The 27,031-nt window shown below is 37.1% G+C and overlaps 1 protein-coding gene across 8 annotated transcripts in view; it reads right to left on the bottom strand.

Moving 5' to 3' along the window:
* ACAP2 (ArfGAP with coiled-coil, ankyrin repeat and PH domains 2) overlaps positions 1-27,031 on the bottom strand; it is a 131,173-nt gene that overhangs the window by 74,736 nt on the left and 29,406 nt on the right. For 7 of the 8 annotated variants that reach the window (XR_012024360.1, XR_012024361.1, XM_072811932.1 and 4 more), the window contains exons 2-4: positions 10,783-10,840; positions 3,463-3,582; positions 2,617-2,670 (exon numbers count right to left, since the gene is read on the bottom strand). Coding sequence is in view for 6 of the 8 variants with exons in the window: in XM_072811932.1 (XP_072668033.1) it covers positions 2,617-2,670; positions 3,463-3,582; positions 10,783-10,840 (232 nt within the window). In the remaining 2 variants the exon portion in view is untranslated. Of the gene's footprint in view, positions 1-2,616; positions 2,671-3,462; positions 3,583-10,782; positions 10,841-13,726; positions 13,768-27,031 lie in introns of those variants that run through there. The other variant, XM_072811934.1, reaches the window with a different exon arrangement.

A 27,031-nucleotide genomic window follows, 5' to 3' on the forward strand; every position in this document is an offset into this window, starting at 1 on the left:
CTTAACATAAGTCTTGACAATGATTTTTTTGGATTTAACACCAAAACAAAGGCAACAAAAGCAAAAATAAACAAATGAGAACTACATCAAACTAAAAAGTTTCCACACTACAAAGGAACCCAGCAACAAAATGAAAAAGCAACTTACAGAATGGCAGAAAATATTTGTAAATCATATACCTGATATGGGGTTAACATCAAAAGCAAAACAAAACAAAAAAATTCAACTCAAGAGCCAAAAAAAAAAAAAAAAACTGATTAAAAAATGGGCAGAAGATCTGAATAGACATGTTTTCAAAAAAAAAAAAAACCATGCAGATGCCTGATACATGAAAAGATGTTCCACATCACTGATCATCAGGGAAATGTAAATCAAAATGCAATTAAACATCCTCTCACACCTGTTAGAATGGCTATTATCAAAAAGATAAGAAATAACAAATATTGGTGAGGAAACAGAGAAAAGGGAAACCTTGTGCACTGTTGGTAACAATGCAAATTGGTGTAGCCATTATGGAAAACAGTATGGAGGTTCCTCAAAAAATTAAACTTAAAACCACTATAATCCAGCAATTCCACTTCTGAGTATTATCGGAAGAAAGTGAAAACACTAACTTGAGAAGGTATCTCCATCCCCATGTTCACAGCAGCGCTATTTACAATAGCCAGGACATAGAAACAACCTAAATGTCCATAAATGGATGAATGAATAAAGAAGATACAGATACAAAGATGGATAGATAAATGTATGTATATGTACACATACACCTACGATGGAATACTATTCAGCTATAAAAAAAAAATAATGAACTCCTGCCATTTGCAGCAAGATGGATGGACCCTGCAGGCATTATGATAAGTGAAATATATCAGACAGAAAAGGATAAATACTGTACAACTCCACTCAGATGTAAAATTTTAAAAATAATAACAAAAAATAAGCTTAAGGATATAGAGAACAGATGGGTCTAGTGGCTGCCTGAGGCAGACGTAGGGGTCAAAAGGTGTAAATTTCTAGTTAATATGTTGTGGGAACGTAATGCACAGCATGAGGACTACAGTAATAATACTGTAACGCAGGGGTGCCTGGATGGCTTAGTCAGTTAAGTAGCCAACTTTTGATTTCAGCTCAGGTCGTGATCTCGCATCTGGTTCTGAGCTCAGTGTAGAGTCTGCTTGTCCCTCTCCTTCTGCTCCTTTCCCTGCTCTCTCTCAATCAAATAAATGAATAAACAAAATCTTAAAAAAAAATACTGTACTGCATATGTTTAAAGTAGGTAAAAGAGTGGGTCTTGAAAGTTCCCATCACAAGAAAAAAAATGTATGGCTATATATGGTGACACATGTTAACTGGAATTTAATGTAGTGATCATTTTGCAAATATGCAAATGTAGAATCCTTACAGAGAATCACTGTATACATGAAACTATTATGATGTCGGGATCCCTGGGTGGCGCAGCGGTTTGGCGCCTGCCTTTGGCCCAGGGCGCGATCCTGGAGACCCAGGATCGAATCCCACGTCAGGCTCCCGGTGCATGGAGCCTGCTTCTCCCTCTGCCTGTGTCTCTGCCTCTCTCTCTCTCTCTCTCTGTCTCTGTCTCTGTGACTATCATAAATAAATAAAAATTTAAAAAAAAATTAAAAAAAAAGAAACTATTATGATGTCAATTATACCTCAATAAAAAAAATTTTTAAAGAAGTATATAACTTACAAGCTATCACATTTTTAGTAAACTTTTATTACACAATTTATAAGGAAATTTACTGACATTTTAAAGGTAGTATACATCCCTCATTCTTAAAGGATAAAAGCCCTCAAATCTTAAATGCACATATAAATAGCTCAAAGAATACAGCAGTCTTTAATACTAGCAACTGATTAGACAAAGGGGATAAATTTTTAAGTATCTTTTTTTTTTAAGATTTTATTTATTTATTCATAGACACAGAGAGAGAGAGGCAGAGACACAGGCAGAGGGAGAAGCAGGCTCCATGCAGGGAGCCTGATGTGGGACTCGATCCCGGGTCTCCAGGATCGCACCCCAGGCTGCAGGCGGTGCCAAACCGCTGTGCCACCGGGGCTGCCCAATTTGTAAGTATCTTAAAAGAAATAGCTAAATTTAGAATAATGGCTTTACTTCTTCATTCTCAAAATAATTCCTTAAAAACCCACAAAGATTGGGACGCCTGGGTGGCTCAGCAGTTGGGCTGCTGCCTTCAGCCCAGGGCGTGATTCTGGAGTCCCACATTGGGCTCCCTGCAAGGAGCCTGCTTCTCCCTCTACCTATGTCTCCACTTCTCTCTCTCTCTCTCTCTGTGTGTGTGTCTCATGAATAAATAAATAGACCTTTAAAAAAAATACAAAGATACAACTAAAACCAAGAATTAATTTTTATGGGTATATACTTCATTGATACTAATTTCACTATATTAGAATGAGAAATAAAATATCTCTTTCTCTCATACACACACATACACACATTTTAATTCCCCAACTAAAAAGCTGGCAAATCAAAGTAACTGAATTACAACTTAAGTAATTTTATAAAATGCTGCCACTCAATGAAAGTACTAAATATTTACATGGTCATAGTAACACCTACTTATTGACACTTACTGTGTGAAAATTTATCATTTCTTGAAGACTGTCAGAAAACTTGGTCAAACTTGTCTAAGAGAAAGAAACCAAAAGAAAAACAGGTCATTAAAGAACCACTAAAATAGGTCACAAAAATGTTACTTCAGCATTTCTAACAGAAAGATCAAGTTACAATGTAAACAATAATAACATTTACTTCCGAGGATGATTTCATGGCATTACTTCATGGTCATGCTCTACAAAGAGGACAAGTGTACATGTGGTAGGTAACATAAAACCCCAGAATAGTCAAAGAATTAGTATTGTCATATCAATAGCAGTAGGCTAACAAATAATAATGGTACATATAAACCTAAAGGTAAAACTGAGTATATCAGTGCCCACTTAGGAATCTGTGAATCAAAGAAACATCAAAGTACATCCATTACCTAACCAGATATTATTCCCTCATGGAAGAAATATCATAATACCACATAATATAACAAAGGGTCTAAGTTAACCCAGCATAGCTACCTGATAAGAACTTTCCTAGGCAGCCCCATACATACAGTTAGATACTATTAAGATTCAAATGCTCTCTGCTTGCCCTAAAAGCTCCTACTAATAAGTATAATCCTTCTCTCCCTCCTCATGTCCTCTTGTAGATGATTCAGCTCACTTGGCAGAAGTAAACCTATATTCACAATGCAAATCAACCATCAATTTCTAACTATGCTAGAAAACAGGATTATACAATACCAGTAGGTCACAGCTTTTTTTATTTGCAAATTTAAGGACCATTATAACTACTAATAAGGTAGATGGATGCATAGTTCTTTAATAGTTTGTTAAACTTATCATATTAATAATTTTAGAAATACTAACCTCAACTACAGCATCATTACTAGAATACTGTGCCAGGTCTCGAATCCCATTCATGAACTGTTTATTTGCAACACAGAAGGCCTTTCCGGTATCAATCATTGCAATACAAAGTTTCACAAGCTGAAAAAGAAAATCATTACACCAGATTGAAAATAATTATACAAATTAGTTGAACAAGTGCTAGCAATAGCTACAAGTTAGCCTAGATAAGATAAATAATGGTTCATCAATAAGGCCGAAAAAGACTAACTGAAAATTGTTCTTTTTAACTCTGACTTACAAAGCAAATTCATAGGAGGCTTGTACTGAAAAAAAGTTGACCCTTTGGAACCCAGAGGCTATATGGTAACAACAATAAATCATTTTATTAAGTCAAATTTGATCCCATAAATTAACTCCATAAAAATTTATTAAGCCCCTCTTAGAAGAAAAACAGGGGGGATCCCTGGATGGCGCAGCGGTTTGGCGCCTGCCTTTGGCCCAGGGCGCGATCCTGGAGATCCGGGATCGAATCCCACGTGGGGCTCCCGGTGCATGGAGCCTGCTTCTCCCTCTGCCTGTGTCTCTGCCTCTCTCTCTCTCACTGTGTGCCTATCATGAATAAATAAAAATTAAAAAAAAAAAAAAAAAAAAACAGGGAACTTCAGGCAGAACAAGCAGTATGCTAAAAAATACATGAATTAAAAACAAAACCTGTGGTATGTTGGAGGAAAAGGGAGCAAATTGGTGTGTTCGATTAGTGATGCTAGGCATTTCAGTGTCACTCTACCAACACAAACACCTGAATTGATTAACCAACCATATTTCTCCAATGCCTACTGTTTTAGGCATTGTGCTAATCATAAAATTGAGACTTTCATTTTTCTTACTCTGTAATTCTTTTCCTCCCTCTCTTTCTTTTTTCCAACCTTATTTTTCTACTTTCATTCAAACAGAATATTTTCTTTTTTTATTATTTTTTTTTATTTTTTTAAAGACTTCATTTATTCATGAGAGACACACAGAGAGGCAGAGACACAGGCAGAGGGAGAAGCAGGCTCCATGCAGCGAGCCCGATGTGGAACTCGATCCCAGGACTCCAGGATCAGACCCTGGGCCAAAGACAGGCACTCAACCACTGAGCCACCCGGGCTTCCCGAACATTTTCTTTAAACAAATAAAATCTTGGGTGAATACATATATTTTAAAAAAGAAGTGAGAGAAAAAAAAATAAAAAAATAAAAAAAAAAAAGAAGTGAGAAAGAAGGATACAGAAGGGACAATAGGGAACACTAAAAAGGGGGTAAAGAGAAAAAATAAACCCTTTAGAAAACATCTAAAGGATCTCAGAAGTATAATTTAAAACTGTTACCCTAGGACCTAGAGGAACAGAAATTAAAAACATAAGGTCTGCTCTCAGATGCTCTATTCTAACCAGCAGACAAGCAGATAAATTCTATGCAGCAACACAACTGCTATGCATGACAAAAAAAACCATGCATGATCAAACAAAGGAAGAACACCTAACCAGGACTTTGGACATCAGGGAAGGATTCCTGGAAAAGGTAACACTTGAAAAAAGCCCTGAAGGCCAACAAGAATTAGCCAATCAAACAAGAGTAATGGGAAGATTCTACTCTAGGAAGAGTGTGTGCTAAGGCCCAGCAGCTATGTGGGCAGGGCAAACCAGAGGCACTAAGTAGCTTAAAGCAGTATGAAAATGTAGGGCATTAAAAGTGTGATGTTGAAAATATATGCAAGTCCAGATCAGGACAAGCCTTGTATACAATGCTAAAAGGTTCACATTTTGTATAAAAGAAAATGGGAAGACACTGGTGAGTTCACCAGAGTTCCATCTTAGAATGATGATGTAAAATGATAAAACGTAAAGACAAGGAAATAGAAGATAAGGAGATTAGACCAAAAACCATGACAGGCTGAATTAGGCAGTAAGCAGGGAGAAAAACTAGGAGACAGATTCAAGAATTACAGTCAAGTACCCGTGTACAGTTATGTAGACTGCGTCCCACCAAGGGTAAAAATAGGAGCTGAAATCCAGCCTGAGCTCTGCTTGCCATGAGCTACATCTGCTAATTCCACAAAGATACATTAAACTGGCCAGCAAAGATTTTTTATTTCACTGTTAGGCCTGTGAGGTGGCCCTGAATTTAATGGGCCTGTGATATTAGCCAAGTGGAAAGTTAATCAAACACAAGTGAAAGCTGATGTCTGAAACAAAAAAGAGGAGTATGCTGTAGATACAGATATAGAAGTCATCAACAAATATACAGTTATCAGTGTTACAGTGCTATATCCTAGACAGAAAGCAGTGTTCTCCTCTAGGAAAGAGATTAAAGGATGATTAATTTTTCACTGGGTACACACTTTGAGGTTTATATCACATAAGAAATACTACTTATTCAACAAATTACATAATTAAAAAACAATTAAAAGGTTCCACAACACAAATTAAATAATTTTTTAAAATTAAACTAAAAGGTTCCATAAAAACAGAGAGGTTGGTACATTACGGTTAAAAACAAAGGCTTGTGGGCTTAGTTAGCTTAGGTTCAAATCCTGCTGCCAGGGCAGCCCAGGTGGCTCAGCGGTTTTAGCACCGCCTTCAGCCCAGGTCCTGATCCTGGAGACCTGGGATCAAGTCTCGCATCGGGCTCCCTGCATGGAGCCTGATTCTCCCTCTGCCTGTGTTTCTGCCTCTCTCTCTCTCTCTCTGTGTCTCATGAATAAATAAAATCTTAAAAAAAGAAAAAAAATCCTGCCATATTAACCACGTAAACGATCCTGAATGACCTCAACCTTAGTAAACTTAAGTTTCTTCTCTCTGAAATGATCAGAATGGTACCAAACTATATAGTTACTAAAAAAGAATTAAAATAATGCACATAAAAATCTTAGGGCAAACCATTACTGGCACATGGTAATTACTAAAGATTTACATTTTCTTGTCAGAGTTTTCTTGTTTGCTTTTGGTTTTCTGTCTTGTTTTGTTTCTGTTGCAGGGAAGCTTGAACACTTTCTACTTAAAATAAAGAGTGGTAGAGAAAGAAAAGGAAAAAGATGGCTAAAGCAAAGTCCTGAGAAGTTAAGAGTTTGGAATTACATAAGAAAGGGGATACGATACTTTTATCACTCAAATGGGAGGAAAAGTGAAAAAAGAAAAGGACAGATTCTAAATTTCTAGGTTAGGAGTAAGAAATAAAAGTGTTCCCACCAAAAGGAAGATAGAGTCAAAGTCATGTACTAAGAAAGAAGAACAAAGTGATAAATCATAAGAAAACAGAGAAGTATAGCAGCTGTTTAACAGTATAACAAGATAACCTGAATAAGTCTTGGAAAATTTGTTTAACATCAAAAATTCCAGAAATGTGAAGCTCCACCAGTTGGTTTCACCAATTGTGTAACTTCTCCTATAGAGTTCTGTAGCCCAGATATGACACAGAGAAAATACAGATGGTTAGATTAATAGAGTGAAAATTCTGTGGAGTGGGTCTTATGGAAGGGAAATGAAGGCCTTCAGGAGAAAAATATGATGGAATAAAATTAAGAGTAGACTGAAAGGGTTCACAGCAGTATTAGTCATACTAGCCAAAAAGTGGAAACCACCTAAATGTCCATTGAGTGATGAATGGATAAACAAAATGTGGCATATCCATACAAAGGCATATAACTCAGCCATAAAAAGGAAATACTGGAACATGTTACATGTGCAGACAAATCTTAAAAACATCATGCTAAGTGAAAGAAGTCAGTCACAAAAGGCCATATTATGATTCTGTTTATATGAAATGTTCAAAATAGGCAAATCCCATAGACAGAAAATAGATTAGTGGTTGCCAGAGGACGAAGGACAAAGAAAATTTGGAGTGACTGCCAACAGGTACAGGATTTCTCTTGAAGATAATAGAAATGCTCTGGAATTACAGTGGTGAGGATTGCACAATACTGTGAATATGCTGAAAACATTGAATTGTACACTTTAAAATGATGAATTTTATATTAGGTGAATTTTACCTCTAAAAATGCCCCCCCCCCCTAAAAAAAAAAACCACACTGAAAGGGAAGTGAGTTTAAAAGGGATCTAAAATATCAGAAGTTTATAGACTGGAATACTAGAAGGCTAGCTAGGCTTGAAGATCAGAAGCAGGGACCCCTGGGTGGCTCGGTGGTTGAGCATCTGAGCATCTGAGCCTTTGGCTCAGGTCGTGAACCCCCAGTCCTGGGATCGAGTCACACGTCAAGCATGGAGCCTGCTTCTCCCCCTGCCTATGTCTCTACCTCTCTCTGTGTGCCTCTCATGAATAAAATAAGATCTTAAAAAAAAGAAGAAGATCAAAAGCAGAAGTGAAATGAGAACTGGAAAGACTAGAGTCTCAGGTAAGAAATTAAGAGATTAGCATTCCAGAGTTGCAAGATGAGAACTTTGAATGGGAAGGCATAGCTATGACCATGAAAACAGGTATGAGAATTAGAATAGAGGTCACCATTACCGGACTTGGAAAGACAATGGAATTGCATATAGCATAACCACACATATACTGCAGCTATTCAGGGGGAAAGGCTGACTTGGTGATAGAAAATTTGCCAGCTGAAAAATCCTTAGTAGATGACACTGATGGCAGGTATAACCCAATAATACAAGCCTACAAATCTTCCCTAAGAGTAAATATCAAAATAGTCAAAAATATCAAGCTAGTAGCCCCAATTCATTCAAAAGTTCTTTTTACTAAATTGATAAACATTATGTTACAGCACTTTTCCAGATGATGAGAATATAAACAACTTATCCCTGACTGTCCCGGAGTAAGTAACAACCTAAGTCTCATTTTTCTCATGAGCAAACTGGGTGTAATACCAACTTTGCAACATGTTGTGACAGTTGGAGATAATAGAAGTAAAACTTAGCACTTGATACATAGTAAGTGCACATCAAATGAGGGGTTTTTTTCCCTTCAAAAACTGTCTTCAAGGAGCTAATAATTTGTTGAAGAGATACCATCATTAACATTTACTTAGAACATACCATGTGCTAAGAACCACGAAAAGCATTTAAAATATACTAAAACACCATATTCTCATATTAACTCTCTGAGACAGATAACTCTAATTTTACCCTTTTTGGAGATGAGAAACTGAGGCACAGGAAGGTTGAGGAACTTGCTCAACACCAAATAGCTTAGTAAGTGGTAGAGCCAGATTCAAATGCAGGCAGTCTTACTCCAGGCTTTGTGTTCTTAACTATCAGGCCATGCTACAATCCCAAGACTACAATAATATAGTAAATCTAAATGGAAGTATGTGCAAGAAAGAATACTAAGTATGAAAGAACCTAGGTATGGTAGTACTTGAACTGTGGTTTAAAGAGTATCTGCTTAACATACAGGGAACAAGCATTCCAGTGAGAAGAAGCAACAGACACAGAAATCACGTCTCGAGCACCAAGGTGCTCCTCGGTGCTGCCAAGGCTAGGACAGCTGACAGAAAGGATGTGTCTTTGGACCCAGCAGAACGAAGCCAGGCATGCAGCGCTACTCTCCACAAGGAGGAAAAGTACTGGTAACATATATTATAAGCAAAATAATGTAAGCTAAGTCATCAAGCCAGTTTATCCTGCTGGTGGCATGATTTACAGTGATATTACAGGTGGAACTAGCCTCGCACAAAGTTATGAAATCACATACTAATCCTAGGCAACCGTCCCCTCCTCTAGTCCTTCGGTGCCATCACCTTCCATGACAACCATTTCTTCCTCTTCTCTGGTTCTCCTCTCTGTGAACTCCTCAGAATTCTAAAGGAAAATGACAGATACTAACCTATGAATTGGGAGAGGGACATTTTATAAGAAATCAAGATCATAACTAGAGAAATATAAAAGTAAGTATGGACCTTCTATTCAGATGGAAAATAAGATTTTTTTAAATGTCAAAATTTCCATGATGCCTTTATTAGCCCTTTGGGTAATAAGCACTCTAGAAAGGGCTTAGAGATCTTAGTATTGATTGCCAATATTTTTTTTTAAGATTTTATTTATTTATTCATGAGAGACACACAGAGAGAAAGAGAGGCAGAGACACAGAGAGGCAGAAGGAGAAGCAGGCTCCACACAGGGAGCCCGACGTGGGACTCGACCCAGGACTCCAGGATCACACACTGGGCCGAAGGCAGATGCTCAACCTCTGAGCCACCAAGGTGTCCCAACTACCTCCCAAAATTATTGTAAAAATCAAAGAACATAGACACGTTCTAAGCATTTAGATGCTTAGAACTAAGCATATAAGCACTAAGCATATAAATCAAAGTGTTTTTGAAAACTACAGTGTACAATACAAAAATAACTTATTACTAAATATTTTCTAAAAGTTCTGTTTTACATACATGATACTACTACTTTATATAGTTTCTACACTATTTACATTATATATATATACACATACGTTTCACAATTTCAAAACATTTTAAAACCTTCAGCATATTTTATATTCTTGCTATTCAAAGTGCAGCCCATGGAACAACAGCATTGGTGTCATCTGGAATCTGATTAGAAACACAGAATCTCAGGTACCCCAGACTTACTGAATCAGGATCTGCATTTTTGCAAGATCCCCAGGTGTTTCCTATGCACAGTACAGTTTGAGAAGCACTGCTTTACACGGCATATCATTTACAATAATTAAATAAGAAGCTATTTTCAGAAAAGGTACTTCAAGCATGTGCATCTGATTTATCTCCATAAATTGTAAGAGAGAGATTTCAGTAAACAATGGTTACTTGAAACCAGAAGCCATGTGTTACTCATTTTCATATTTCTTCCTGTTTTATAGCAATATTTCTTAGGTAAAGGAAAGATGATTAATAATTAATACAGAAGATAGGAATCAATGTACATTCACCGTTGAATAGAATATGAACGTTTAATATCAATTATTAAATATACACTAAGCATTTCTGGCCTTAGCTGTAAAAAATGGAATCAGTATTTTAAATTTCGTTTATACTTAATGTATCCAGATTCACACTTATAAACAAGAACAGTCAGGTTATATATGAAAACCACTGAGCACTGAAAAGACAGGCAACCTTTTGGATGGAAAAGAAAACAACAAGGGTATCTAGTTAGCTTTGAAGGCAGATTGTTCAAGTTCTTGTTCTGGCACTTGTATTTTCAAAGTCTCTCGTGTCTACAGCCTCAATCTCCCTGCGTGTAAAATTGGGATGATAGTAACATTTATCCTCATAGAGATAAAATCAAAAAGTAACATGAATCACCTAATACTAAAGGCACAAATCACTATTAATGTCTTAAAATCTTTAAGTAAAGTTCACCTTATCGAGCTTTAGTTCCAATTCGGCCACATCTCCTTCTACTTCTTCCAAAGCAGCCCTAGAAAAATCATACACGAAACAGGTTACCATGTGCTGGCTCTTCTCAGGTACCTGTCCCCCCAGGTCCACCCTCCAACCTCCTTCCTCCCCTCTAAGTTATCATGTGTTTAAATGTTACTTTACTTTTGGAAAATAACTCAATGAAAAAAGATATGAATACTTAAAAACTACACTTCACATTAAGTAATAATTACGTTAGAATGAAGTGTAAATACTCCATTAACACGCGATGTAACAGATTAATACTATTACTGTTTAAGGTAATGAGAGAACACATTAGACTGATTCAAAGCAATCATGTTACTCAAATTAATAACACTAATTTGAAGTATTTAGCACGTTTGTGGGTTTTTTTAATGAGGAAGAAATTTTAAAAGTTGAGCCTTAACAAAGCTCAGATTTCTACTCAATAAAGCGCACCTAACCAAGTAACAGAGCATCCTTGGCAACCAAAAAGGAAAGGCTTTTTACTTTTATAAATAGTTCAGAAAAATGTCAGCCTTGTTTAAGCCTTTTGTTTCCCACGTATTTTTAAGAAATCAGTAGATACTCTTAATTGTCAGGAGAATTATAAAATTCTAATACTTGTTAGTACTTGGTATCACACCACAGGCAACATTCCAAAATTGGAAATTTGGAACAAAACAGAAGCAACTAGAACTTCTAAGGATAACAAGATTTTACACTTAAGAGTTAAGATATAACAAAACACAATTCATCTACTTTAAGCCATCTAACCCACTTGCAGGTACCTGCTTGATAAACTAGCAACATCCCAGTAGTTATTTTATAAATTAACCAAATTTGTTTCAAAGGACACAACAGTGGGGGATTAACCATCCAAAAAAGTTATTTTGAACTCTGAGTAAGAAATTCTCAGTTAGATAACAAATCTAAGAAAAAGATGGCTAAAATATAAGCTCTATTCCCAGAAGAACCCACTTAACCTCGGGGTCATGTCCGAATAACCATTTTTATCAGCTTGTAATTCTACTTCTCTACCTGGTAACATTTACTGAAAAAAGTTTTTAATCTCCTGATCACTGGGGAGTCTGCTTGTCCCTCTCTCTGGCCTTCCCCCTGCTTGTGCTCTCTCTCTTAAGTAAATGAAAAGTTTTTAAAGATTGTATTCATTTATTAGAGAAAGAGAGGGAAAGGAAATACCAATAATGTTTTATTTTGATCAGATGGGAAATTACATCTTTTCCACAGAAAAAAATCAGTACTATGATAGAAAGCTATGTTTCCATTTCACCCTCCTCCTCCAACAGCCTGAATTTCTTGTCCAGGCGGTTAGCTTATTCAAGCAGGTGAAATGCCACTATAATTACAGTGAGAATTAATATCATACTACTGTGCCACAAAAGAAGGTGGGGGAAGAGATAGCCTCTATTGTGCTGGGATCAATAAATCAACAGTGCTGAGTAACTGGTTAACAGTCCCTTCCAGCAAGTAAAGGGTATAAAGTTAGAATGAAGATACTAGTCATTTAAAAAGGGGTAAGGTCACTTTAATGAGAAAAAAAGAGGATTAAAAAACTACAAACGTGGAGACTACTACATAATGTTGTCTTCAAATGAGCCCAGAAAAATAAAACCTGAAGAAAAAGGTATTTCTGTGGTGAAATCACAATAAACTTAGGAAGATATACCTCTAAAAAAAAATTTTTTATGTTGACTTTCTACAGTCAGTCCATTCCCAAGAATCGTATCACTGCAGTTAAGTTTGAGACCATAGAGAAATAAAAGTTACCATCACTGTTGAAAGAATTAAAATCAAATGTTCACCCAAAGCAGTTAAACTACAATGCTGACCCTATTGGCGGCACCATGGTCAGTACCTTAGGGAGGAGAGAGCACGGTCCCCTGCACGGCTCATAACCGGGGTACAGTAGGCAGCTCTGAGGAAAGAACACTGTGCCTGATAATACTGTCAAGACAACCACGTATTTCAAATAAGTTGGGACTCTCAGCAGACTCACAATGGAAGAAAGGAGCAAGATGGTAGGGGACATCTAGGGCCACGCCCAGACAAAACTGTCAAAGATTATAATCAGAGACCATATTTGCCCTTTCATGGCTGTTCCCCTTCATCCTTTTCAGGAACTGAAAATGGCACTTAAGCCACAGGATATCCTGCAAATTGGAGAAGGTAAAGATCCGCATACTGGGTCTTTCAGGGTTCTGTCTATGACATAGCTTAGGCTGCTAAACAAATCACATCTATAACTTTTCCAGGTTCCCTGTTACCAAAAGAATCCATTTTAGTACATGATGAAAATAATTCTGCCATATATTTTCACTGTGTTTTACAATTCGCATGGGGCACCTGCATGTATGATATAGCATTTGCTATATTAATAGCACAGAATAGTAATATGAACTAATGAAGAGAAAAACCATTAACAGGAAATGAGCTACAACCCCAGAATCTTGAATTGGAAGAAACTCTTGGCAAATTGCTGAATGTCAGAACTGTTTAATGGAAGTAGAACAGCTGTGTTTAGAAAAGCATTTCATGTAGTATTTCATCTCCATTAAAACCCTGCAATATAAGGTCTGTAAACAGGATACAGAAGAACACAAATTTAAGAGCCTAATAAAGAGACTTGGGGTTTTAGAGACACTGTTCACATAGTAAATTTGTGACACTGAAGTGCCTTCTTCTCAGTGGAATGAGCACCTTACCACTACCAGCTCCACAAAGCACCCTATATTCACATCAAATAGAACACCTGGCTCTCACTACGATAATTCAACTTTTGGTCTTGTTGCCTAAACTGAGAGACATGAGTAGAGACTATAGTCCATTTAGCTATCTATCCCTAGTTTATTTAGTTACATTTGTTTACTGGATGGATAAATGCATCATTAAGAAAAATTACCTAATCTGGAGCACAAGACCACTCATGATGGCTATACCTGCATCTCAGTGCACACGTGTTTATGTGTAATTTCCCAGTTCCCTCTTTCTCCAAATTTTAGTCATTCCACTCTGCCTCTAGAGCTTCATACAGATGTTACTATAAAAGCCTTTAAAGAAAATAAAAGAAAAAAGAATCCACAAATAATTGCACAAATGTCAAAATAGATTTACAATGAGTCAGGTCTTTCCATATATAAGGATAAGTCTATATACCTTTACCTAACCATTATTATAATACCTACAACTTCTTCTACAGTTGAAAGAAAGAGGAAATTCTTGTAATGTAACACTCTAGACAGAATATACACTAATACAGGATTTGGATTTCTAAAACAGGGCTGGAAAGAAACCTCAAAGGTTCTAAGGAGGAATTCACTGTAACACCACCACAAAATTACATTAACATGATTCCATAACTACATTCAACTTATAATCAAATAGAATCCCTGAACATTTAAAAAGAAAAATCAAAATAGTTACACTAAAATGGCGCAGGAGGATTTTTTTTAAAACAACTTTAAAAAACACTACCAGAGGGATCCCTGGGTGGCGCAGCGGTTTGGCGCCTGCCTTTGGCCCAGGGCGCAATCCTGGGGACCCAGGATCGAATCCCACGTCGGGCTCCGGGTAAATGGAGCCTGCTTCTCCCTCTGCCTGTCTCTCTGCCTCTCTCTCTCTCTCTCTCTCTCTCTCTGTGACTATCATAAATAAATAAAAATTAAAAAAAAAAAAACACTACCAGAAAATTTCAGACAAATGAAGAAAAAAGATTTGCCTTCCTTTTCTCTAACAACAAACAGGAGCAAATATCCATTGCTTGGGATATCCAGATGAAATAAACAAAGATCCTTGCCCTCTAGACTTTACAATAGAAGAAGAAGAAAGTCAATAAACAACAAACATAATAAATACATCATTTAGATAGTACTCTGTAAGATGGTAAGTGCTATTAAAAAAAAAAAAAAGTCAAAACATCAGGAGATGCAGTGCAGGGGGCAAGGATACCTACAATTTTAAGTAGGATGGTCAAGCCAGTCCTTATTGACAAAGTGACATTTGGGCAAAGCCTGAAGAAGTAAATCATGCAAAGGATGTCATGGATGGAAAAAACAACCAATGCCATGGGTTACCCTGGTGTGTTAAAGGAATAGCAAGAAGGCTGGCATGGCTGAAACAGAACAAGCAAAGAAGAGAGACGCAGGAGAGGAAATGAGAGAAATAATGGAAAGCCCCATCACCATTAACACTGAGGATCTGATGCAGGGAAGAGACACAATATGACTTACTCTTTCAAGAATCATTCTGGCTACTATATGGAGAAGATTGTAGAGAAACAAACAAACAAACAAACAAACAAAGGCAAAGAGACCAGTTAGGAAGCTGGATATCATCCAAGTAAGCAATGAAGGTGGCTTAAACTAAACACCAGTCACTGGTAAAAAAAAAAAAAAAATGCTAATCTGGATGGATTTTGAAGGTTAGAGCCGAGAGGATTTCCTCATGAATTGATGTGGTGTGTGAGTACATGTACAAGTATGCCAGTAAGCAGATAGATGTGAAATTAAGGATGGATTCTGAGTTTTTAGCTGGAACAGTCAAAAAGACAGAGTTGCAACCAACTGAGATGGAGAGGACTATGGGAAGAACAGGTCTGGGGAGAAAAGAACTGTAGTTCAGGTTTGGACTTGATCTGAAATATTTATTAGATACGCAAGCGGTGACACCAAAGAGGTGAATAAATATGAGTCTAGAGTTTAGAGGAGTCTGAGATGGGGGTGTAAGTTTAGGAATCATGAATATAAACCGTGTTTACAGCTGTGAGACTGGATAATATTGAAAAAAGTAAAGATAAAAAAAATAATTAAGGACTGAGTTCCAGGGCACTCCAGTATTTAAGGTCAGGCAAAACAAGGAGAAACAGCAAAACAAACAGAAGAAGCAAAGAAGGAGATAATAGCAAAACCAAGAGAGTATGGTGTAGAAGGAAAATCAAGAAAATGTTAACAAGGAAGAAGAAATGATCAACAATGTCAAAAGCTACAGACACATCAAATAAGATAAGGGCTGAGAATAAACATCAATTTTAAGTCAAGTCAAAATGGTTAGGAATACAATTTTTAAATGTTGAAAAAACACTTCTGCCCTGATGCTTTTATGAACCAAGGTTGTGCTCCTATGGAAAAGATTAACATTTTAAGGGGAGCCTGGGTGGCTCAATCAGTTGAGTGTCTGCCTTCAGCTTGGGTCATGATCCCAGGGTCCTAGGCTCCCTGCTCAGCGGGAAGCCTGCTTCTCCATTTCCTCCCCTGCTTGTGCTCTCATGCTATCTCTGTCTCTCAAATAAATAAATAAAATATTTTTAATTTAATATTTTAAAATAGAAGTTCAGAAAATTTCCTAGGAATATAAGGCACAAGAATTTAAAATGAGGAAAAAAATTTCAAATAGAAACTGAAAATACATTTTAACAATCAACAAGGATGACAAATCGGTAAGTTCCCCTCTTTCCCTTTCCATTCTGGAACCCAGAGGTGCTTAATTATACAAAAAAGAAATCTTCACAGTCTTTCTCCGGAAGTCTAGGGCAAAAGCTCTTAATATTAAACACAGTCTAACTCCTATAAATACAAGAACTGCAAATCCAGCTCTAACTCCTGAGATGACTGACATCAAAATTTGCACTTGTCTTTCTATAAAATTAGGATTGATTTCATTCTACTCTACCACTCATTTTGTATAGCTACAATTATCCTTTGCTGATAAACTCTCAAAATTAAAAACAACACATATACACAAGACCAATCACTTCAAATTATTTTCATTACCTCTTTAGGGACGGGTTATAATTCTGTCCCACAAATTCACCAATCTTGTTTCTCAGCACTAAACAAAACTAGAAGTCTGGGTTACTTTCATGTGAATAATCCAGCTATAGTAACCTTAATATAATCATTTTACCTATATTGCTGAAAAGCCAGTGGTCTTTATACTTCAAATTTTATTTTCTTTTTTTTTACTTTTTTTTTTTTGTTTTTTTTTTTTCAAATTTTATTTTCTATAAGCAAGTCATGATCCTCACATTTAACCATCCTTACACTTTAAAGGAGATTGTACAACTTAGGTAAGAGATTGTACAACTTCAGTAATATATATATTTAAGCTGAGCATTTATTCATATTCCATAGTTCAAGAGATCTAAATCCACTGATTTACAATGGCTAAGAATGAACTACCAATACAATGGATGCCCATTAAACACCTGCGGACCTATAGCATTTTAGTTGCACACTCTTGGTGATACCTAATGTTACCATCTAAATAACAGGAAAATATTCAAAGACATAGATGACTTAACTAAGAGAACTAAATAGGGGATCCCTGGGTGGCGCAGCGGTTTGGTGCCTGCCTTTGGCCCAGGGCGCGATCCTGGGGACCCAGGATCGAGTCCCACGTCGGGCTCCCGGTGCATGGAGCCTGCTTCTCCCTCTGCCTGTGTCTCTGCCTCTCTCTCTTTGTCTCTGTGTGACTATCATAAATAAATTAAAAAAAAAAGGAGAACTAAATAAACCAATGTGTACAATGACGATGTATTTACCTTCAGAGAACAAGCTAATGTGACATTTCCAAGTAAATATAAACTGAGACACCCTACAAGTTCAAATTATTTTGTGTTTAACACAATTCAAGGAGGAAAGAAACACAAACTACTACTTAAACTTTACAGACCTAAGAACTGGCTTAAATCTTATTTGTGCTATGTGATGACATGCAGCATATATAAATTTGGGACTAATAACCCATCTTATAAAAGGTTTCTACTGAAGTCTCAACTGTTGACAAGTCTATTTTGAGTCTAATACTGGGGAATGGAAATACATGTATATATGATGCACACTAAAATCTAAACTATATTGGGACGCCTGGGTGGCTCAGTGGTTGAGCGTCTGCCTCGGCCCAGGGCGTAGGCTCCCTGGCTCCCTGCATGGAGCCTGCTTCTTCCTGCTCCCTGGCTCCCTGCATGGAGCCTGCTTCTTCCTCTGCCTGTGTCTCTGCCTCTCTCTCTCTCTCTATCTCTCTCTCTCTCTCTCTGTCTCTCATGAATAAATAAGTAAAATCTTTTTAAAAAAAAAAGATGTAAATGCCATATAAAGATGGCAGTAAGAAAGTCTCTTGGAGTTATTGGTAACCACACCTATCCCTGACCAAATAGTGAATATGACAAAACACAGACTCCTAGGTCTCTAACCCACTCAGACAGACATATATATATATATATATATATATATATATATATATTTTTTTTTTTTTTTTTTTTTTTTTTACTCTGACATATTTTAATCTTCATTAAGCTCCCAGGTAAATCTAGGATGCAGTGAGCCACAGAGAAAGTCACTACCCTCACGGTCAAAAATAAAAATACACTGTAATACATAAACATTAACTTTTTCTTATAAAACACCTAACATTTTAAATAACAAGATATAATACATATGTTAATGAGTTGGAAGCAGAAATCACCTAGTTTTAAAATTCTAGTGACTACCTTAAACTATTATTACTGTGTCCAACATTGTTATAGAAAAGTAAAAAGCTGGGTGCCTGGGTGGCTCAGTCAGTTAAGCATCTGCCTTCGACTCAGGTCAGGATTCCAGGACCAAGTCCCACATCAGGCTCCCTGCTCGTTGGGGAGTCTGTTTCTCCCTCTCCCTCTGCCCCTGCTTGTGCTTTCTGGTCCCTCTCGCGCTCTCTCTCTCTCTCTCTCTCTCATGAACAAATAAATAAAATCTTTAAAAAAAGGAAAATTAAAAAGTATGTTTCTTAAGGAAACAGCCCAACACTAAATAGATGTATTTATTGTATGACCACAGAGTTGTATCATATTCTGATGAGACTATATTATTTAAAACTACAGGAATAAAACCAGATTCCTGAAGAGTAAAGTCATTCCCAGTGGCAAGAGTTAAGATAGCACCCATCATCTGGACAAGACCAGTAAAAAATCTTTAGTGTCCATTGAAAAATAAATGCTAGGTGCCTGGGTGGCTCAGTCAGGTAAATGTCCAACCTTTGATTTCAGATCAGGTCATGACCTCCAGGTCATGAGATGGAGCCCCCTGTTGTGCTCCCTGCTGGGCATGGAGACTGCTTAAGATTCTCCCTCCGCTACTCCCTGTGCTTTTCTCCTCCTCTCAAAAAGAAAAACAAACACATAAGGTGGAAATGGGGAGTTACTGTTAATTGGTACATAGTTTCACTTTTCCAAGATGAAAAGAGTTCTGGAGATAATAGTGATAATAGGTATACAACAATATAAGTGTACTTTAATACCACTGAACTGTGCACTCAACAATGGTTAAATCAATATTTTATGTTATAAGTACTTTACCACCATAAAAAATGGAAAATAAATTAAATAAGAATTTCTACACATCAAAATACATCATACACATTTTACTTAGCTATTTCCTCAATAACCTCTAATCATTAGTCTTTTCCCTGTGACTGGCATATTCCTAATACCAACCAATTTCAGAGAAATTTCTGGGTCAAATCATTAAGAGATTTACAGATAAGTAACATAATAATTATACTGCATTAAAACTGATAGTGCATGTCAAAATTTGTTTTAAAGCTAGGTCTTGATGGTAAAGGATTACATCATATACAACCTAAACCTGCTGGTCAACTCCTTAAGAATCTATGCTTAACTTAAAAATAAAAATCAAAAAAATAAATAAATAAATAAAAAATAAAAAAATAAAAATCAGACTTTATTAAGTAAAGTAGCATAACTTTCGGCTCAGAATATAAAATTTGAAAATCTGAGCAGAGACTTAAGCCCTTTTCAGCTATACAAAGTTTTCATAAAATTAATCTTGGCAAGAAGAACATATTAAGACCATAACAATCATCTGAAATCAGCAGTAATTGTAAAATCAGTCTTGGGGATAACAAAAAAATAAGACTGTAACAATTGTTTTTGAAATCAGCAGTAATTTTTTATGTTCTAATAAACGTTATTTATGGAAATAAGTTCAAATTTTATTTAATTTTCATGTCACAAAATATTATTTTTTTAATTCCAGTATACTTAACAACAGTGTTATATTAGTTTCAGGTGTACAATACAGTGATTCAGTAATTCCATATGTTTTTGGTGCTCATCTAGATAAGCATACTTGTTAATTCCCTTCACCTACTTCATCCATCTCCCCACTCACCCACTCCTCCTCTATAATCATCGGTTTGTTCTCTATAGTTGAGAGATTATTTTTTGGTTTGTCTCTTTTTTCTCCCTTTGTTTGCTTCTTAAATTCCATATATGAGGAAAATCATATGGTATTTGCCTTTCTGTGGCTGGCTTATTTCACTTAGCTCTATACCCTCTAGATCCATCCATGATGTTGCAAATGGCAAGATTTCATTCATTTTTTTTTAAGATTGTTATTTATTTATTCATGAGAGACACAGAGAGAGAGGCAGAGACATGGAAGGAGAAGCAGGCTCCCTACGGGCAGCCCAATGTGGGACTCAATCCTGGGACCGGGGGATCCCCGCCCTGAGCCAAAGGCAGACACTCAACTGCTGAGCCACCCAGGCATCCCAAGATTTCATTCTTTTTTATGGCTGAATAATATTCCATTGCATACATATACCACATCTCTTTTATCCATTCATCCAGCAATAGACACTTGGGCTGCTTCCAAAATTTAGCCATTGTAAATAACACTGCAGCAAACATAGGGTACATTTAACTTTTTGAATTAGTGTTTTCATATTCTTTGGGTAAATACCCAGTAGTGGAATCATCCAGTCAGATGGCAAATCCATTTTTAATTTTTGAAGAAATTCCATAGTGTTTTTTCAGAGTGACTGCACTTATTCGCATCCACACCAACAGTGCACAAAGTTCCTTTCTCTTCTACATCCTTGCCAACACTTGTTGTTTCCTATGTTTTTTATTTTAGCCATTCTGACAGGTGTGAGGTGATAGCCCATCGTGGTTTTGATTTGCATTTTTTTTTTATGATAGACACAGATAGAGAGAGAGAGAGAGAGAGAGAGAGAGGCAGAGATACAGGCAGAGGGAGAAGCAGGCTCCATGCCGGGAGCCCGACGTGGGACTCGATCCTGGGACTCCAGGATCACGCCCAGGGCCAAAGGCAGGCGCTAAACCACTGAGCCACCCAGGGATCCCCTTGATTTGCATTTTTATGATGATTAGTGATGTTGAGCATCTTTTCATGTGTCTGTTGGCCATCTGTTTGTCATCTTTGGAGAAATGTCTATTCGTGTCTTCTACCCATTTTTAATTGGATTATTTGAGGGTTTGGATGTTGAGTTGTATAAGTTGTTTATATGTGTGGAATACCAACCCTTTATCAGACATGTCATTTGCAAATATCTTCTCCCATTCGGTAGGTCGCCTTTTAGTTTTGTTGGTTGTTTCCTTTGCTGTGCGGGAGCTTTTTACCTTGATGTAGTACCAATAGTTTATTTTTGTGTCTCCTTTGCTTCAGGAGACATGTCTGAAAAATGTTGCTATGGCTAATATCAGAGAAATTACTGCCTGTGCTCCCTCTAGGATTTTTATGGTCTCAGGTGTCATATTTAGGTCTTTAATTCACTCTGAATCTATTTTTGTGTGGTATAAGACAGTGGTCCATTCTTTTGCATGTAGCTGTCCAGTTTTCCCAGCAGCATTTGTTGAGGAGACTATCTTTTTCCCTTTGCATATCCTTGCCTCTTTTGTCAAAGATTAATTGACCATATAATCATGGGTTTATTTTTGGGCTCTCTATTCTGTTCCACTGAAATCAGCCATAAGTTTTTTAAATAGCCTATATACTAAAATATGAGTCATGTTTTTTACTTATTCAATAAATATTTCTTTAACACTTATTGGATGCCAGACACTGTACAAAAAACCAGGATATAGTAGTAAACAAAATAATTAAGTTTTTACTCTCATGGAATCTACAGGGGATTATTAGGACAATTAAGGATCTCATATAAAATATGCATACATGTTATATTAGGTGGTATAAGTACTTTTTTTAAAAAATAGGATATGAGGATACAAAGTGATGAAAAGAGGTTCAAATGTTAATATTTAAGAAAAAATATCTATCATCAAAATATACTGAGGAATGAAAAGAAATTGCTTCAACAATATAAATAGTGGGATCCCTGGGTGGCGCAGCAGTTTGGCGCCTGCCTTTGGCCCAGGGCGCGATCCTGGAGACCCGGGATCGAATCCCACGTTGGGCTCCAGGTGCATGGAGCCTGCTTCTCCCTCTGCCTGTGTCTCTGCCTCTCTCTCTCTGTGACTATCATAAATTAATTAATTAATTAATTAATTTTTAAAAAACCAACATAAATAGTAAGGAAAATAATTGAATAAATGCAATTTGTTACATTCCAGAGAAGGAAGTTTCATACAGACATACACACACACTTAAATTTAGATCTTAAAGCACTTAAGATTTCTTCCTTTTTTTAAAGATTTTAGTTATTAAAAAAAATAAAAATTTAAAAAATTAAAAAAAGATTTTAGTTATTTGACAGAGAGAGAGAGAGAGAGAGAGCTCACAAGCAGCAGATAGTGGCAGAGGAAAAGGGAGAAACAGGCTCCCCTCTGAGTAGGGAGCCCAATGTAGGGGTTGATCCCAGGACCCAGGGATCATGACCTGATCATGACCTGAGCCAACCAACTGAGCTGCCCAGGCGACCCTGAAGATTTAGTTTTATAAATATTTTTGGTTGGAAGTGTTTGTAGTTTAAAATTTTATTGATTCTTAAAAAAATTTTTTATTGATTCTGCTTTATTTGATGGGATATACCACAATCTTCATTTCTTATGTTAGGACACTAACCAACTAATTAGAAAATTATAGTCCACAAACAAAAATGTCTGACATATATTTAAAAGTAAGTGTTGCTTGGCATACTTGGGTGGCTCAGCTGGTTAGGCATCCCATTTCAAAAATGGACCTAAATCTGAATCCTCATTGAAGAAGATACACAGATGACAAAAAGGCGTATTTTAAAAGACGTTCCAGGGGGATCCCTGGGCAGCTCAACGGTTTAGTGCCTGCCTTCAGCTCAGGGCGTGATCCTGGAGTCCTGGGATCGAGTCCTGCATCAGGCTCCCTACATGGAGCCTGCTTCTCCCTCTGCCTGTATCTCTGCCTCTCTCTCTCTGTCTCTCTCATGAATAAATAAAATCTTTTTAAAAAAAATAAAGTAACTGTGGCACTAGCTGCCACATCTGAATGGAAAAAAAGAAAAGACGTTCCACATTACAATGAATATCATCAAATCATTACAGAATTGCAAATTAAAACAATGAGACACCACCATATAACTATTAGAATGGCCAAAATACTAACAAGTGCTGGTAACAATGTGGAGCAACAGGACCTCTCATTCATTGCTGGTAAGAATGCAAAATGGCCATTCTGGAAGACAGCTTGCTCATTTCTTAGAAAACTAAACATACTCTTAACATACAATCTAGCAATTATGTTCTTTGGTATTTATCCAAATGAGTTGAAAACTTATGTCTACACAAAAATTTATACAGGAATATTATAGCAGCTTTGTTCTTAATTGCCAAAACTTAGAAGCATCCAAAATGTCCTTCAGAAGCATCCAAGATTTATTTTATTTACTTATTTACTACTGTGGTACATCTAGACAGCGGGATATTATTCAAAAAGCTAAAAAGGAATGAGCTATGAAACCATGAAAAGAGATGCAAGAAACTTAAATGCATACTAAGGGAAAGAAGCCAATCTGAAAAGGTTACACATTGAATGATTTCAACTATACAACATCCTAGAAAAGGCAAAACTATGGAGATGTTAAGAGAATCAAGGGTTAAGGAGAAGGGAGGGATAAATTAGCAGAGCACAAAGGATTTTGAGGGCAGTGAAATTATTCTGCATGTTACTACAATGGTGGGTGCAGTCATGCATTTTTCCAAACCCAGAGAATCCACAATACCAAGAATGAACCCTAATGTAACCCATGGACTTTGGGTGATAATGACATGTCAGTATAGGTTCTTCAATTGCAACAAACATGCCATACTTGGATGCCTAAAATAGACGGGGGAAGAGGTTGTAAGTATGCTGGGTAAGGATAACATGGGAATTCTATGTACTTTCTGCTCAAGTCGGTTGTGAACCTAAAACTGCTCTAAAAAATAGTCTATTTAAAAGAACAAGGACGCCTGGGTGGCTCAGCGGTTGAGCGTCTGCCTTTGGCTCAGGCCGTGATCCTGGAGTCCCAGGATCAAGTCCCACGTCGGGCTCCCTGCATGGAGCCTGCTTCTCCCTCTGCCTGTGTCTGCCTCTCTGTCTCTCTCTCTGGGTCTCTCATAAATGAATAAATAAAATCTTTAAAAAAAAAAAAAAAAGAACACACATATATTTGTGCTATCTGTATCATTTATAACTGTAAAATATTTTAAAATGTATGATCATTCAAAACCATTGACTGATCAAAAACTTATATATATGAAAGATAAAAGTAACTTACTAAAATTAAAAGTAAACTTATTAAAATTAAAACTTTTTTTCTTTTTTTTTTTTTTTTACTGGAGTTCAATTTGCCAACATATAGCATAACACCCAGTGCTCATCCCATCAAGTGCCCCCCTCAGTGCCCCCCCACCCCCCTCCCTTTCCACCACCCCTTGTTCGTTTCCCAGAGTTAGGAGTCTCTCATGTTCCATCTCCCTCTCTGATATTTCCCACTCATTTTCTCTCCTTTCCCCTTTATTCCCTTTCACTATTAAAATTAAAACTTATTAAAACCGATCTATTGATCGATCGATGTGGGGCACCTGGCTGGCTCAGTCAGTAGAGCATGAGACTCCTGATTTTCAGGTGGTAAGCTCAAGCCCCATGTTGGGTATAGAGATTACTTAAAAATAAAAAATTATTTTTAAAAAAGATTTATGTGAAGACACAAACCAATTAATTAGAAAATTATAGTCAACAAACAAAAATGCCTGACATTGGGCAGCCCAGGTAGCCCAGCAGTTTAGCACCACCTTCGGCCCGGGGTATGATCCTGGAGACCCGGGATCGAGTCCCGCATCAGGCTCCCTGAGTGGAGCCTGCTTCTCTCTCTACCTGTGTCTCTGCCTCTCTCTCTGTGTGTGTCTATCATGAATAAATAAATAAATCTTAAAAAAAAAAAAGCCTGACATTTATTTAAAAGTATATATATGTGTGCATGAGTGTATATACATATATATGCAAAGTAAGTGTTTTTTATGAAGTAGTAAATTTTAAAATTCTCAAGTCACAAAAGGTCAAGTTTTAAGATGAAAACCAGTGAAGATGAACCATATATTGGGTAGCGAGATTTTCACTGACAAATGATTAGTTCATTTGTACAAAAATTCTATAAGTCAAAAAGAAAAGGGCGAATGAGCCAAGAGAAAATGGGCGGGGGGGGGCATTATGAACAGTAACTTATAGAAGAAACCTCAATGAATAATCAACATAAGAAGATGCCCAACTTTATTAGCAATTAAGAAAAAATTTTTAAATAACAAAATTCCATTTCACATCCATCAGTTTGGAAAAAATTACAGTCTTACAATACCAAAGATAGGAGAAGATATATAACACATAATGTCTAATGGGAATACACTGAAATAACAGCTAGTGGGAGTGTACATTGAAATAACCCCTTTATATAAATCAGTTAGGCAATATCTGATAAAATTGAAGATACGTATCCACTCCCTAGCTCTCACATTTATGCAGATATCCACAGGCAATTTCAGAGATAATATGAACATGGTAGTGCTGAGAAAAAAAGAAAATAATTTAAATGTCTAACCACAGAAGGGATAAATTTCAGTAAAGAATTTTCTTACAATGGGTTCCCAAATGCTATGAAAAATTTGAAAAGAAACTAAAAGAGCAAGTATCAATTAGGTTGAATCTCACAATTATAATACCAGACATATAAACATACTCAACAGGGATGCCAGCGGGGCTCAGCAGGTGAGCGTCTGCCTTTGCCTCAGGGCGTGATCCTGGAGTCCCAGGATCCAGTCCCACATCGGGCTCCCTGCAGGGAGCCTGCTTCTCCCTCTGCCTGTGTCTCTGCTTCCCTCTCTGTCTCTCATGAATAAAGAAACAAATAATCTTTTAAATAAATAAACATATTCAACAAAACATTTTCGAAATGCCTGCTATTTGGCAAGCAGTTCTTTCAGCACAAGCTGATTACGTATCTGTCATAAACTATAAAAGGAAATTATCCCAACTTACAAAATCAACTTACCCTCAAGGAAATAGGTATCAAGATCTCAAATCTTTATCTCCACTTCAGACGGCCTACTGCACATCTCTGCCTAAATGGACCATAACTAAACAAATTCAGCACTGTCTTCTCCATCAAATCTGCCCTTTCCTATCTCAGTGAGTAGTAACAACATTGTCATACTTGATCAAGACATAAACCTAGAATCATCCCGGACTCTTTCTTCCTCATCCTCACAGCCAAGCAAACACAACGTCCTAACGCTCTACCACCTAACTACCTTGATGCTTACCCTACTTCTGTCTCCACTAACAATCTAGAGTAGACCATCACTTCCTCTCACCTGAGTTGCAGCAACCACCTTCTAAAGGACTATCCTGCTCCAGTGAAGTTAACTGCATCAACACACTGCAGTCAGGGCAGCCCCAGTGGCTCAGCGGTTTAGCGCCGCCTTCAGCCCAGGGCCTGATCCTGGAGTCTAGGGATCGAGTCCCATGTCGGGCTCCCTACATGGAGCCTGCTTCTCCCTCTGCCTGGGTCTCTGCCTCTCTCTCTCTCTCTCATAAATAAATAAAAATCTAAAAAAAAAAAAAAAAAAAACCACACTGGAATCAACATGTTTTTTATTAATAAGCAAAAACATGATCAAGACACACTAACCAGGATCCCTGGGTGGCGCAGCGGTTTGGCGCCTGCCTTTGGCCCAGGGCGTGATCCAGGAGACCTGGGATCAAATCCCACGTCGGGCTCCCGGTGCATGGAGCCTGCTTCTCCCTCTGCCTGTGTCTCTGCCTCTCTCTCTCTCTCTCTCTCTCTCTCTCTCTCTGTGACTATCATAAATTAATTAATTAATTAATTTTAAAAAAATAAAATAAATTTTAAAAAAAAGACACACTAACCTCCTAATTAACTTTTTTTTATGGCTCTCTACTATCCTCAGTTTAAAATCCTTAATGTGACTCAAAGGCCCATA

Source organism: Canis lupus, chromosome 35, assembly GCF_048164855.1.
Source record: "Canis lupus baileyi chromosome 35, mCanLup2.hap1, whole genome shotgun sequence".
In the NCBI taxonomy this organism is placed as follows: Eukaryota; Metazoa; Chordata; class Mammalia; order Carnivora; family Canidae; genus Canis; species Canis lupus.